This window comes from Taurulus bubalis (assembly GCF_910589615.1).
Source record: "Taurulus bubalis genome assembly, chromosome: 19".
Lineage (NCBI taxonomy): Eukaryota > Metazoa > Chordata > Actinopteri > Perciformes > Cottidae > Taurulus > Taurulus bubalis.
Window position 1 is genome coordinate 5,831,603 of NC_136607.1, and position 16,245 is coordinate 5,847,847.

The 16,245-nt window shown below is 46.6% G+C and overlaps 1 protein-coding gene across 1 annotated transcript; it reads right to left on the minus strand.

The window, feature by feature from the left end:
• Positions 1-369: 369 nt before the first annotated feature.
• tsc1b (TSC complex subunit 1b) lies at positions 370-15,450 on the minus strand (the record flags this gene model as incomplete). The annotated part of the gene is made up of 21 exons (XM_079235068.1): positions 370-1,569; positions 1,959-2,123; positions 2,227-2,414; positions 3,605-3,727; positions 4,527-4,637; positions 4,781-4,963; positions 5,591-5,757; positions 6,736-6,779; positions 7,851-8,487; positions 9,205-9,312; positions 9,474-9,567; positions 10,115-10,236; positions 10,326-10,452; positions 11,162-11,276; positions 12,394-12,576; positions 12,683-12,756; positions 12,838-12,992; positions 13,473-13,617; positions 14,009-14,161; positions 15,035-15,138; positions 15,342-15,450. 21 exons carry the CDS (start codon positions 15,448-15,450, stop codon positions 882-884), a joined length of 3,795 nt encoding a protein of 1,264 aa, XP_079091194.1. The 3' UTR covers positions 370-881.
• Between the last annotated feature and the right edge of the window lie 795 nt (positions 15,451-16,245).

Sequence of the window (16,245 nt, forward strand, 5' to 3'; positions counted from 1 at the left end):
CCGAACAGATGATCGTGACAAATTATAACTCCTGCTCCTCTGGTGTTGATTTGGTTTTAAAGGGCGGATACACCCAAACTACAAAAAAAAAAAAAACCTAAACACTTAGTTTCAGTTTTATTCGTCCAAATGTTGAGATATTGGAGATTCCCGTCTCCACATGTAACAGAATGAGGCGGCTTTACTGGCGGTGCCAACAGCATTTACAGATCACATTAACATTATGCGAGCAACTTGTCTTTCTGGAAAACGTGTCCCGATCAAAAGGGACTATTTCCTCAGTAGAAAGTAGTGCCAAAGAAAACGTTGGTTTATCCACGGTAACAGTGACACCGATTTTTTACTTTAAAGATCGTTCAATGCTGCGAGCGCCACAGAACTAACCTCCATTCATTTCCATTGTGCCAGCTGTGCAGGCAGAAATCTCAGAGCGACTTCTCACGGTTTGGACAAATTAAAGTGAAACTATCCAACCAGGTGGGATGTTTTGCAGTTTGGATGAACTGACCCTTCAAAACATCGTGCTCCCCGTGTCACATGCAAGTTATTGATCACTTTGATCACTGTTCGGCGTAGTTTTGAGCGTCTGTCTCATAATCAAATTCATAAGACTAGCATCTTCACTGGTAACATCAAATCCACTTTGTATCCCTGTCAAAATTCATCGGGGGGGGGTAATGACTCGGTAGAAGAAAAAGAAAAAGAAAAAAAGTAGAAAAACATTGTGGGAAATCCTGTTGTCCACTCAGAGGAATGGAACAAATAACACTGAAATCCAAAGAGTTGCTGACGCGTTACTCTTTTCGCTGATTTGTAGCTCTTCTCCGTCGTTAAACTCGTCTCTGGCCTTCCGCCCTGCGTCCCGGCTCAGTCCAATGTCTCTAACTGGGCTCCTGATGCGTTTCGTTGTAGTCCATGATCTTTAGCTGCTGCTGCCGGGGCCGCCCCCCACCCGCCTGGCCCCGCCCTCCACCCGACCCGGCCTTCCTGCGGGGGCTTTCCTGGCTGGAGGCCCGCTGCTTGGGCTCGGCGGGGGGCTCCTTGGTGGGCACAGTGAGAGGAGTGCTGAGGGCGTGGGCGGGAGGAGGGGCCGGGACGAGGGAGTGCGCGGGGGCGGCGGGGGCGATGCAACCCGGGCAGAGCGGCTCCACGCACTGCTCAGTCTTCAGGCCGTGGGCGAGGCCGGCCAGGCGCGACGGCGGCAGCTGCTGCTGCTGCTGCTGCTCCTCTTCGTCGTCGCACTGGCTCTCGCTCTTGTTGCGGAACAGCTCGCGGGCCCTCATGCCCAGGAAGCTCTTGGCGCTGGGGTAGGAGCCCACGGTGAGCGGCGCGTCGGAGGTGGGCAGCGGCGCCAGCGACTGGGCGTAGGGACAGGACAGGCCGGGCTCCACCAGCCGGGGCGGGGCCAGGTCCTGGCTGCCGTTGACGGAGTTGGACTTGGTCTTGGAAGAGTTGCTCGCCTTTGGTTGCCGTGACGATAAAGTGCTGGTGTTGCCCCGAGGGGAGTCGCGCGGTGGTCTACTGCCCACTTCTTCGTTGGTGTGAAGTTGTCCGCCTGGCGCCATGACACTGAGGACAAGCAAAAAAAAAAAAAAAAAACACTCAAGTACTAAGAAATGAATTGATAGATCAGATGATGCCAAGTATTTGTGTCTGTCAAGACAATAACAGTAAGCGATAAGATACATAAACGCATGCATTACATTTAGAGCTTTGGTTTATCAGGCATCACTTATTAGACACCTAAGCCTGGAACAAGTTGCACTATTCTTTGTGACCAAAAGAAGATGGTTCTTTCTCTCTCTCGTACACTTGGATTAAACTGACCTGTGTCTACTTTTGTCACATTCCATAAAGGTTGGGACCATTGTAAACATGTAAGTTACGAGTACATTTGGCAGTCTAAATGCAAACGAAACAGCTACACACAAAAAAAACAAAACAGCGCTGAGCCTGACCTGGAGCCGCGTGGGTCAGCTCTGCCCCCTGGTGGCGAACTGCTGGCGGTGCCGGCCGGAGCCTCCGTCTCCACTCTGCTGTAGAGCTGCAGGAGTTCAGTCTGCAGCAGCTGAGTGATTCCCCTCTGAGCCTGATACCTGCTGTCTGAGGCCTGCAGCTCCGCCCTGCAGAGAGAGTAGAGAGAGCAGAGAGAGGAACAAAAAGATGAAGTCGCACAGAGAGAACAAGAGGAAGCTTGTGCTGAGGACTCGGGAGGTTCGCACTCACTTCGCTTGACACTTCACGTCCTCGAGGAACTTCTTCTGCTCGGTGATGAGGTGCTCCTTCTTGGAGTGGTGAGTCTCCAGCTCGCCGACTCTCTGCTGCGCTGCCTCCAGTTTCTGACCCTGAACCAGCAGGCTCTGCTTCAGCATCTCCACCTCTTTCCCATAAGACATCTTCAGCATCTGGGCCTCCTAGGTGGTGGTCGTCGTCGTCGTCCACACAGAGGTACAAAGCGCAGGAAGCAACGAGAAAATTAATGAGGGGGCAAAGAAGACACCGATAAGGATATGGCAGCTTATAAAAATAAAGTGGGAAAGCTGCTTGTTCGGTCTACGAGGAGTTTTCAATGTGGGTCACTATTTTTCTATGCAATAAATGCTACTACCTGAATGTGGTTATACTCTGAGGTTTAAAAATTATTACATTTAAAAAAGTACCACAGGCTTCTCCCCGTCATTCAGTGAAGCTCTGGACAGTCGAAACTTGCGCGTCAACGGAGAATGAAATAAAATACTAACTGTTCTGCAGCAAACTGTTGAGCAGCACCCGGAGTGTAGTTTACAATATGACAATTAAACAAGTGACCAATTCACTTTTAATCTTTTGTGTGGAGTACAGGATTCAAAACTAGAAGAAAAAAACTAAACATTCTCAGCTCTCCTAAACCTACCTGGTAAAAAGCACTGTTACTCACATGTGAATAGTTGTTCACTAAGATGGAATAAAAAGCCAAAAAACAGAGGTATTGAGAAAATGTGTAGAACGTGAAAGGATAACATCTTGTTGCATGACGAGTAGGGCGGCAAATATACACGACTTTCAATACCATGCCAAATATATTTTATAACTCAAATGATTACTCTCGTCAGAAAAAAAAAAAGAAGGCAAAAGGGCACTCAAATGACCTCAAAAGCACGAGCTGAAATTATGATTATTTTGTATTAATAATGATATTACTAATACTATTTTCTATTGAACTTAATCTTTGGATGATTAACCAACAACCAAATCGCATTCAAAAGATTAGAATATGCAACTTAAACACGGACGTTAGTTCATTTTAACACACCTGAACTTGTCGGGTGATTTCTGGATTTACTTTCCTTCCTTTTACTTTCGGTGTAAGAAGTAAGAGGAATTTACAGAGCAGAATATATTTTACAATAGACTGAAGAAGAGTCGTTTTCTCACACTTTTGTAAATCTATGATGACCATGACCTCGACAGATGATCTTACAGTGAAGCTAAAAACACTTCAGTGGGACGGTGTGACTTGGTGCCCAGCAAACCCAATTAGTGTCCCTTTTTTCACCTCAGTAAGTCTTCTCCACAGTTCCCCTACGAACACACAGACACACACACACACTTGCTCCCACCGTACCTTCGCATTGTTGGCGCCTGCGTTGGGTAACTCCTGCATGGACAGCTTATGCGCCTCCCCGAGGAGCAGCAGCTGCTTGTTCAGGAAGCTCATCTGCTGCTGGGTGCTCTCACTGTTGCTCAGCTGAAGGACACACGAGGCAAACAATGACGCCGGAGGGCAAAGCAGCAATTAAGCTACAAACCACACCTGTCCGGGAATATCTTGGAGCGCATCGTCAAAGTGCGCTGCGGCATTAGTCATTGATGATCGCGCACGGAAACCAGGCCGAATGTTAAACAAGCTGCGGCCAACGATCCGTCTAAACGTGCCAGAAGCAGATCTGCAGATATTAATCCACGCACCATGCGGTCTATTCGTTCTGCCTGAGCGTCATAAATGAGGACATTTAGTCATCTAACAGTCCGTCATCCTGAATCAACGGCTCCACGTTTGTCAGGATTTTGGGTCCAGCCTGGGTCAGGGGAGGAAAACAGACTTCAGAGAAGCTCCAGGAGGGAAAAAACACCCGGACCCCCCCACTGTGCTGCTGACCCAAAAATAGAGCGGGAGAGACGGCATCTCCAAGGCAACCGAGCGCTGGCACAGTCTACGGAGAGGTGGCAGGGCGGGGACATTGTTGTTGTAACCCAACCAAGAGAGACCCAACTGTCCTTCAGCGCCATTCCTCCGTTTAGAAAGGCAGAAGGGAGCACTCAGGAATCTTTTGGGATTTAAATGTTACACTAGATGAGCCAGAAGAGTCCTGCTGATTTAAAAAAGGGATAGCTCAACATGTCTAGATGTCTTAAAGCGGGGTTGTAGGTACTCATTTATAACAGTGTGTTACCTACAGTACATGGCGGTCTACGTGTCTGGAACAGCCTTTTAATCAACGACCTGAAACAAGTGCACTCAGACCATTAATCAGGTCTTCCTTTACCTTGATAGTCATCTGGTTGAGGAGGTGACCAGTGTGGCAGACTTTGTTGTTGGCCCTCTGAAGCTCCGCCTCCAGTTCATCTATCCTCTTCTGACACTCCTGCAGCTTGCTCTGGAGACCCCAAACAGACCCAGATTAAACAGAGTCGCATTACGTTTTATAAGAGATACTACAAGGGACAAATATAGGTGTACTGCATCATTATCATGATGCTGCATGGATAGTTATTAATACATTTGTGTGTGTGTGTGTACCTGGAGCTCCTGGTTCTTGGTGTAGTAGTCGTCCCGCCCCTGCTGCAGCTGTCTGATCTGACTGTGCAGCCGGGTCACCACCGTCTCCCGGTCGTCCCACAGCTGCCTGTACCGCTGCTGCTCCACCTGCAGACTCTCCCTCAGAGACACGATGTCCACACTCTGCAGGTTCAGCTGGTCCTTCTGCACGCACACACAAACACACAAACACACAGAGAGATGCACAAGTTAAGTACAAAGTGTACGGGAGTTTCTAAACGTCTGTCAGAAAGAACGCAAGTAGTAGGAAGTGCAGGACGCCCTGGCATCAAACCTGTGACTCTAGTTGCGCGACAGACCCTTTAACTGTCCTGCATCTCAAAAACTATATCCGTTTCTTTTTATTCATTGATTTTTTTTTTTCAGTTAACAAAATGCGACAACATCGTAAATGACAAAAAGAGGCCAAAATAAATAAAGTAAATTAATGGGGGGTCACCAATCGCTCTTTACAATTTTTGATCCATTCTTTTCAGGTCAGCTGAGAACATTACTAATCTGTTACTTTTCAACCGGCTCCTTGTGATGGCCTTTTTACTTGCTAGTATCAGGATTTTAAAAAGAGGTAGCCGTCCTTCTTTTGAATTAAGTCGCCAGGTATCAGTCCCAGGTACACAGTCCGTGGGTCCCTGGGGATCTTTTTAGCATAAGATCTCCCCCAGAGTCGGAATAACTGTCCCAGAATATTTGTATTTTTATAAATGTCCAGAAAATGTGTGTACTACATCTGTTTTTTTGCTAATCTGTGACAATGAGCGTGCGCCGACTTGCCATCGCGTTGTTCTGCTCCTCCAGAGCGGTGGCGTTGATGATGCGTCGGAGGAGGCGTCGGTTGCGGACGGCGTGCTGCTCCCTCTTGTAGCGCTCGTACAGCAGCTGGTTGTGCAGCAGGAGCAGCTGGCTGCGCAGCGTGTGAAGCTCGTCCAGCGGAGCCGAGCCTGGGGAGGGCACGGTAATAACAATGTAATTAATGCGGTCATGCGCCCTGACACACACACACACCACTACAAATCATCCTAATTATCACAATAGCACAGGTGATGCAATGAGATTTCGCCAAGGCAGGAACGCCAATTCTGGTCCAAATGTACATCATTCGCCATAAACAAATTTCTCACTTCACAAAAGGGAACATTTGCTGAGGAAGGAACGATACAAAACTATTCTAATAGCTGTGTGTAATCCCTTGAACCCCAAATAAAAAAAAAAAAATCTAATCTGGATCCTTATAACAAACACAATGACAATCATGTGATGCATATATATATTTTTCTTTCAGATTATTGCTGTAAATCATTTATATTACTTATTTTCACAAAAGCTGGTCTAACCTTAAATGGGTACAGTTGTATGTGTTAGTGTGCCTTTGATGAATCCAAACTAACCAGATAAAACACCATAGACACAGTTCAGCAAGGTAAAATTACTGGTTTTGTCCAAAGGAGTCTGGTAGCTTTGACAAGCTTGTTATGGCTTCAGCTCCCCGTTTGAAAGCGCCGTCTGACTGCGAAGCAAAGCGCTGAAAATATACTAAATCCTGTCCTATCCTGTGCTCTTAAATAGAAATTATCATGAGAATTTGACCCAAGAGCTCCAAGTTGAGTTTTCTTTGAGGTGCAATCGAAATGACGTGACTCTTATCAGCCAACCGGGAGGGGGATAATTCAATTCTAGGGTTGTAATTGCAAGTTGGTCAAGAGTTTTAAACAAAAACAGGCTCAGACTGTGGGAATTTTGTGTGTTCCAATAAACTTTCGCTGAACAAATTGCCTGTCTGGACGGGAAACATTTCAATATGCTGTTCACATCTCGGAGCTCGTGACGAATCACTAGTCATGCCTGAATAACGCTGTCTGCAGTCTTCATAATGGCTTCTTTTATCAGTGTACGGCAGCGCTATGCGGCCAGCGTTTTACCTCCAAAGTGCGTCCAGTCTGCTGACTTACTTGGCAAAGGTAATCTGGAAAAGGAGAGAACGAAGAAAAAGCATTTTTAGAAGGACGATCTCCCTGGTATGTTTGCCTCCCTTAAGTGACTCATGTCAGTCTGGATGTGTAATATATGACATCATCATTTTCAGCAAGCAGAAGCACCATCAAAAGCAATTTAAATATGTGTATACAAGTTTCTGGTGTTGCGAATGGGGGGATAAATATTCTGTTATTTCATTGTTGTTGCTTGCAAATTCAAAACATAGTGCATCTCAAACCAGGTTTTACTACTTAAAGTTTTAAGTACTGAGGTGTTCGTAAGGAAACACTGCAGCGGCTGAGGTCAGCTTTAGACGGGACCATACTATGTTGAGACAACTTGGGTGAAAGATTGGGGAAACACAGGTTAACACACAACAGAAATATAGGCCCCATGTTTCAATGCCTGGCTCTGTCCACACATAACAAAATCCCCTGACCAGCACCTCTAAAAAAGGTCCCTAATATTTTAGTAACTCCAAAATATCGTTGCTTTTAAAACATAAGATTTTGCTCTCCTGAAATACACTTAGATCCATGATTGTAAATAAACTGCCCTTTCCGCTGATTTTATTCCCTCCATCCAGCCGTGTTTGTCTCCGATGAAGACTGACATGGTGGCAGGTCACTGCAATGAGGGACGCCAGACTGTTCTGTGCCCAATGTTGACTCTGCTGACACGGTTGTAATATTGGCCCGGTGGACCGGCTCACTGTGCGTGTGTGGGATAAAGAAAAAAGGGCCGACGGATTCTGAACAATGTCGCACTTGTTCTAAACTGGGTGTTTCCTTTCGGCCGCAGTAACAGACTGGAAAAACCCCCGGCAGGCTGTGCACAGTGACCAGCACACCGAAAACTCACAACACACTTTTTTAACACCGACAGCTCAAAGTCTAGAGAGCAGTCGGATAGCAAATTGCCTTCTCCGCGGTTACACAGACCTCTACATGTGTTCATTTATTACCGGGAAACTCGACAGCACATGAACAAACTGATCGATCGCGGGTGAATCATTAAAATAAATGGCTAATAAATGAGATGAGACGCTGTGACCTCTTACCTCTTCAGAACTTTATCATGGGTGTCGCTCCCCTGCTGAACAAGGCGATCCAGCACCTCCAGTGGCGAAGCGGTCGCTACCCCCTCCTCCTCCCCGTCCTCCAGCCCCTCCTCGCGCTGCAGCAGCCTCTCCAGCGCCGCCTTGTGCACCGCCTCCGACGTCTTCTGGCCCACGAAGAGCGAGGCCGCCCTGGGCAGGGCCAGGTCGAAGAACGATTCGTAGGGCACCGCCGCCGGGGTCGTGCCGCACGGGGAGAACATGCCGAACTTGGCCACGGTGTCGTCGTCCGGGGCCGAGGGGCTCCGGTGCAGGTGGTGCTCGATGGGGGTGAACCCCGACTGGAAGGACCAGGACTGCTCGAGGCCGAGGGCCGAACTCCGGCTGTCCCCTGCCACTCCTCCTCCTCGGTCACTCCCGGCGCCGCTGGTACTCGCGGTGGTCTCCCCTTTGTCCGGCGTCGATACCACATGATGGGCGTCCCTGCCGGCCCCTCCGTGCCGGGTGTCGATGGTCTCGTCTTGCGCCTGACAGCCGGTCAGAGTCTCCGTGGTGAGATAGAACGGGGAGTCGAAGCCCCTCAAACCCGACAGCTCCTGCGTGTCCTCTGCGATCTTCTGCAGCTCCTCGGTGATGGCAGCTGCAGCAGAAACAGTTAGAGAGTTGGACTCAAACCTGCGTTTATGCTCCGAATGCCAAAGTCTCAGCTGAAATACTTCAAGTGCGAAGTACAGATAAAAACAACAAGGTGTCTGGGATTCTGGGCTTTTTTCCCCCCAAAGAGAGAAGGGAAGTGTTTAAGCGTAAGCAGCCGGCTTCGGCAGCAAGAGCTTGTGCCATTTGGCAGGTGCTTCCACGCAAAGGGCTTCACAGCACTGTAGGTGCATTTATTTTTAGTTACGAGTGACTCAAGTGGGATTTAAAACCAATGACTGTGCAGAGATAGCTGAACACAAGCAGGGATATAAACTGAAGTGCGTTAGCATCCTGTATGTTTAGTCAAAGTGCATGAGCGCAGGTTCATTTAGCTCATGGGATCCAACTCAAACAAAATACTGTAATGAATGACTCGCCGATCTTAATCTCATGTATGTACTCTGCACAGGATATCTCTTTGCCTCAGGCTGTTTAATGTGGAGCCAAATAGTTGCATGGAGTCAGCTAAAGAATGAATTTTGGCACATTGGTTCATCTATACTGGAACAGGGTGTGGTTGTTCTTGTCGTCGTTCTACGACAGCCTCATGTGCAGCATATTTTGGTTGTTTGAAGATACCACAATGTGACCGGTGTGTTCCATACCGAGTCAGATACCGACTGCATTTTGGTTCTTGGATCTGCAGCAAGTCGACACTCACCTTCTTCCCTCTCTTTCTCCGTTCTCAGCTGAAGCTCCAGCTCCTGTTTCTTCATGAAGACCGACAGCTCCGTCAAAGTCATGGTGACGTTCTCCGCAGCGCCCGCATCTGATGAGGGAGGGTCACAAGTGTCACAACCGTTACTGAACCTTTTAACCACGACTGTGAGTTCACTTCCTATCCGGGTTAAATTATCAATTGGTATGACATTGAAAATTGAGGCGCTTTGGAGACCTTTACTTTGAAATTATGAGTTCTGAGACCCGTACCTCTGTGTGTGGCTACTTCTGCACTCTTCTCCGAGTCTTTCACTGGTTCCTGTCTCACCAGTGAAGGCTTGCCACTTTCTCCATGTCGACGATCCTGGAAAGTCACAGTTTATAGTTATTAATTCATTTTCATTAACACCTTCACGTTGTAGTGAATGATGTGGGATTAAAAACCTCAAGGGAAGGCTCTTATTGCCCATTTCTACATTTATGCACAAAAATAAAGAACATTTGAGACAAAAGGCCCCTTCAAAAATAAATATAAATCAGAATCCTGCTGAGAACCAATATATTACACGGTGATATTATAATAATAATAATATCACGTGTTGATGATTTCAACTCTTTACTCCCAATGCTTCGCTTCCAATTCAAAGCATGTTTGATTAATCAATTTGCCTCCCGCTGACTAGGAAATTAGTTTTCAAGCTGATGCAAGTTAAGATAATTTGAATTGGCTGACATGTTTATTTGCTTGGACGTTCCTAATTAAGCAACATAAGAGGAATAGTCTCTGAATAACTATTGTGAAATTCAGAAACGCAGCAATTGCAACTCTGTTGTGCTGCAAAAAAAAAGTTTTTGTGAAAGTACAAATATGCTATAATGAGAATTAGAAAGATAGAGGGGCGAGAGCATACCTTTCTTGGTGGACTGGACTGGACTGTGTTGGCTGGTAAGGAGATTATGGGGAAGTCGTCTGATAGGGAGGGAGGTGGGGAAGAGGTGGCTGGAGTGCTGGAGGCCGGCGTTCCTTTTCCTCCTGCCAAAAAACAAATCAGCGGTCATTGGAAAAGAAAAATTCCAGACCAGTACACCCAACGGCTCTGTCGTTAACGTGCCAGTGCTGACCTGATGTGCTGTGGAAGCGGCCGGGAAGGTGCGAGGCACTGTGCGAGAGCTCCGAGTTGGGCGACATGCCTCTGGAGGAAGGGGGCGTGGCCATGCCGCACAACGAGGAGGGGCTCCACAGAGGGTCCTTCCCACCGCAGGAAGAGTTGAGTTCACAGGTGGAGTTCTGGGAAGACGGAGACCGAATGGTTACAGCTCTGACGGAGAAACCATCACAATACAGACCGTGGCTGCCAACCTCCATCGCCACAGTTACAGCTGCATTTCCACAATAGCTAGTTAGCTCGGTTGCGTCGACGTAACTAGTAACTAAACCCATCACGGGACGACTGGAGTCGAGATCTGGGTGACTCAACACCTCAGCTAAACAGCTTCTTGGTGGGAAACTCTGAGTTAGTATTTAGGAGTCTCTCTAATTTCCAGATTTGAGGCCCTTTGGCAGAAATCCTGAACTCCCTCCAGAAGGCCAAAAAAGGATCCAATTTACTGCCGTAACCGTTATTTCTGTAATGATTGTAACTGAGAGAGGACTACGTTCTACTTCTTATACTCCATTTAAAAATGTAAACAATGTGAAGTAATGTGATCTTGGATACCGCCGATGAACCTTTACTGGAATACGTGACTTTCAATATGAACTTCCCCGGCACGACATCATTTCACTCAATGTAAAGCAGGGGAAGCACTGGACTCACTACGCCTGACCGGTGACATATGGCGTGTAAACATGGCCACGCGTCCAAGAGCAGCTCGGTGACTAAAGCCCTGCCGCCACGACCCCCTGATCAGGCCCTCGCGTCTCAACCAACGTTCTGCGCCGTTATGGATGATCTTACCTGCCGTCTGGAGGTCTGTGGGCTGCGGGGGGAGGACTGCGTCCCTGAGAAAGGGGGCAAGGACAGGGGCGGGGGAAGCGGCTGCCGTGGAGTCGAGAACGGGGTCGAAGAAGAGCTTCCTGTTTTCAAGAAGACAAAACAGACAAAAGTCTGATCAATCTTCAACAGGATGCGCCCACATTGGTGTTTGTCCTTTATACCAGTTAGAATATACAGTGTTTAATATAAAAAAAACACAAGGGCTACACTACTGCAGCACATACTCCTGTGGCGCCACAACCAGTACTTAATATTAATAATATTGTAGGATGAGTCCTTTTATTTGCACTAGATCTAACATACAATTTACACGTAGACAGAAAGATGCACCGGATAACTTAAAATTCAAGATGTTTATCTGAATGTACATCAGATTTATACATCTTGTTTCTCCAGAAAATGTAAAACAAATTATGAAATAACATTCTTTATATGGACGCTTTCACATGAGTTTTGTCTCTGCCAAAATATACATCCAGATGTGGCTCATAAACTGTCTAACTCTCACTAGATGTCAGATACAGATAAACAAACTGTATTAGTTCCAGTATAAATTGAATCAAATGCTTTTTACATTGAAAGCTTCTATTGAGGTTTTTGAATGAAGTCTTGAATGTCTGTCATATTTGATGACGTCATCATCTTAAGAAATTACAATAAAAAAAGAGTTTATACAATAAAGTTTTGGCATTCTGGTGATATAAAAAACAGAATTCATGGCGCCGTTAGTTTGCTGCTCGACCGTCCAGTTAATTCCAGTCAAAGCTGAGCTTGTGTTTTTGAGTATGTTGGATATTATGATATCAAGATAAACACAATGATGACATCCAAGTAGCCAAGTCATCCTGTTTCAAGGATCATGACTGCAACGCCCCGTCATAACACTACAGATAAGCTTAGTCTCATACTGACGTATCTTGTGGTAATCACTGATTAAATAGTCAACTGGTTTGTAAAGCGAACTGATGCATTAGCATAGCATGTCCAATATTATCGGCAAAACATATACATACATTGCATCATTGTATTTATTGGCTGTTAGTAATAGAAACCGTTTCCCCATTGCATAGTTTTTTCCCCACCAGAGAACAATGACAACTTAATTTCTCATTTTAAAATAAAGCAAATGTTTATAGCTATGTGCTTCCACATGGTTGGGTCTCTGCTGGGCGTCGCATGTATGAGGGCGTTACTGACCGTAGCTGCTGTGGAGGTCTGTGTAGGGGCTGGAAGTGCAGTCTTGTGGTCGCAGGTGGACTTGGGGGTAAAAGTTCTCAGGCATGTTGGTGTAGCCCTCCTCACAGGAGGCCTCCTTGGGGTCGAGAGACACTTTGGCACATTCGATGACGATGTCGTGGATTTCATACTTTTTCCATCTGTTTGCAAAAGCATAGCGCCATTCGTCAGGGAGATGCGGTAGACTTGGAGAAGAAGATAAAAAAACACCACATTGTCTGCCAGGCAGAGCAGGACGAGGGTTACCTGGTGGGGTCCAGCTCGTGGTCCTTGGTTCCCGTCACCAGCTCTGGGTGGATACGAACGTGTTCGAGCATCGGCTGAATGGACACAAAATATATTATTAGAAATGTGTAACAATGTAGAGTAACAAAGCACGGCAGCAGGGGTGAGATCCTCACCTTCACTATTTCCTCAAAAGTTTCCATGTTCTCCTTCATGCTGTAATGGGAGCGCAGGTAGGACACAAAGTTGCAAGGGTACATGCCGTAGAGACGGTGGAAGAGTGAGTAGACGCTGGCGTGCAGGTGGATTAGGTAAACCTCCGAAACGTGCCCTGAACGGGTCAAAAATACCCAAGGGGAAAAACTGTAAACAGTCTCACACAATCAACGAGAACAGCAAGATCATTAGCTACAGTTGTTGTTTGTTTTGGCCCACTTTGCCGTCCCAGGCTGCCTCCCCTTTCACCAACATTAGATTTCCGCGCTCCAGTTAACTGCCTGCATGGTTGCGAGTTTGAACATTATCTCGGGAGCCTATGAGTGATTCACTCTTTGGTAGACATTATAAAATTTTTTTTTTTTTTTTTTTAAAAACACAGGGTTGGGAAATATTTTGAACGATATTAAAAAAAGATCATTTTCCACTCGCAATATATCATATAGTATTATCCTCTGCTGTACAAGAGGTTAGTATGAGAGTAGTTGCCACCCCAAAGACTAGCTGGGGCGACCCGTACACACACACACACACACACACACACACACACACACACACACACACGGTACTGTGAGACGAGACAGGAAGCGCCTACCGGGATTCTTCAGGTTCCAAGACGCCAGGCGGCCGAAGATGTCGAAATACTCCCAAAGGTGTTGCTTCCCGGCTTGAGGGATCATGGGTAGCAGAGTGATCAGCACCAGCACTCCGGTTATCAGCACCACTACGTCCGTATCCGTCTGCCATTTGACAATAGAGATTGGAAAATGTTGAAATTAAGAACTTTTACCGGCGTATTGCAGCATCCTCTTCGGACGCACTGAGCCGTAATTACCAAGCGACGTCCTGAGAGCCTCCTGTCCGGTAGGAACCACGGTTTTAACGCACTAAATAGCCCGTCAGCATGAGATTTCAGCTCAACCAATGCTTCAAGAAGTCTACCCGTGCTGAGCAGAGTGGGTCGTCGTCCACACGTCTGCTCAGTTTGCTAATTAAATAAATCCAAAGAAATATATACTGTTTGACACAGAACCGAAACCTGCAATTAATAAAAGACTCCGCCCAAATATCACCTCTCGGTGTCTTGACGAGGAGAGGTCGTTGCTCACAGAGTCAGACCTGGGCGGTTACCTTGAGGCATTTGAGCAGCGACAGCAGCAGAGGGTATCGGGCGATCTTGTGGATCCAGGACGGCTGCTTGCGGATCACATGGCCGAGCAGGGTGAGGGTGGGCAGCCGGCAGGCCTGTTTGGTCATACACTCATTCATCTTGTCCAGAAGGTGCTGCGAGGGAGAGATGGGCAGGGTTAGTTCTGCATTTAACACAATAAGGTGTCTTTTCTTATTAGTAACTGATAAGGAGAGGAAACTATCATTAACTTAAATTAGAATTGCACTTTTTACACAAAAAAGTAGCAGCTACAAATCACCACTGTGATTCCACACCGACCTCACGGAGGTTGCTATGAGCGTTTTAATTAGATGCAAATAAATACAAAATAAATTTAAATCACAGGAGACTATAATGATAATGACCTCAAAGCTAACCCCGCAACAAATCCACGTCTTAGTTTGCTATGGCAATATGCAAACACAAAAACAAAACAATGAAGCAGTGGAACACATCACTAAGAGCTGCGGACAAGGCCGGCAACACAATTAAAGCCAATGTTCTCCCAGATTCAGAATTGTGAGCGTCCCGTCCTCTGTTTGTATCAATAGTGCTTTCATTTCACCCCAGCCTTTTTTTTTTTTTACTTGAGCCTTTTTTTGTTTGTCTCAAAAATGAGAATCCAAAATGAATGACGCTACTGTGGCTTCTTAACTGTGTTAAACCATTCACTTGTATTTGACCTCCTGTCCGAGCTGTCACAGGACAAGTTGGTGACTGAGCTGAGCCAACGAGCTTCCTTCTCCCTTCTTCATTGAACACGTAACACAATCTATTCAGCTCGTACTCTTTTTAATAATTGTTTTAATTACGTGCTCGAAAGAGAATACCTTTTAAGTGCTATATGGAATATCAGTGATCATGATAACCTTACATGAAGGGCTAGAATTCTATTTAAAACTCAGATGCACAGATTATTCATCAAAGCATGAATCAGTAGTCACAGGGAGAGAAACGCAAGAGAGAAAAAACACGCAGATCCTCACCTTATCGTGTGGCTCTCTGACTGAGGAGAGGATATGCATGGCCTGGGCCGAGTTCGTTTCCAAGAAGTAGTCCACCAGCCCGTTCAGCAGCATGGACCCTCGCTCTTTAAAAAGGGGAAACAGGAAGGATCATTGGGATGACTTTGTTTATGAAACAGCATTAAGCATCCAAAAAAAACTAGAAAATCCCACCAACCCAAATCTGTGAAGGGAATTAAAAGCACAATGGTCAAACGGACGAATACAGTTACAATTTCTCAAAGCTCTCCAGGTATCGGTTGGCGGTAAACGAGCCGCGCTGCCCTACCAGTGCTGAGCTGCTCGTTGATGAGGCCTCGGATCTCTTCTAGCTGCTGGAGGTCGGAGGTCTCAAGGAGCGGGAGGAGGTCCCCCACGTTGGGCTGCTCCCTGGCCATGGTGGTGGTGGCAGTGGAGGCAGCGTCTCTCTCGCGGTGTCCGTCCCTGCCTGCCTGGAGGACTCCTGGGGCCACCCACCAACACGGTCTCCAGGCACCTCTACAACGCGCCGAGAACCAATTCATAAACATTCCCAGAATTAGTAAGAGCTGTGGTTTAGGATTAGTGGTCACATGACAATACCCACTGAGTACTGGGAGACAGGGCTTGGTGCAAGTGGAATTTCTTTAAAATAAAGACAAACGGACATGTTATCCAAACCGGTAACTCATTGAATTTACTCTGATACAAACAATAATGGCTCTGGGGCAGCGGAGTGCAAAGCACAAAAAAAGGACAGTTATTGTTGGACTTTCATTTACAAAGTGGACGCAGACAGGACTCCAAATTAATGCTAATGGCGCTCCGTGTCTCCTGGGTGAGTAAACAAAGCAAGCCCTCTGTCAACACATTAGCCGTGTGAACTATACATGGTGAAAATATGTCAACGTTGCGTTTACAGCTTGTTGCACTGCCCCCAAGTGGCCAAAGGAAAACAAGACCGCAGGTGTAAAGATGTATGGTAACAGATTAAAGGGTTCCCTTCTATGTTTTTTTGTTTAACCTCTACGAGCGCTACAACTATAGGAGGCGCACATGCACACGGGCGACGAGACGATCTTCCCTGGCAGTAGGCCCTTTTCGAAGCAGCCATTGTTTTGACTGTCGTGGTAAACACAGCTGCAGTTGATCAAATTAAATTACAGGACCATTCGGTGTTCGGGAAGAAGGCTTACACGTCCTGTGACTGAAAT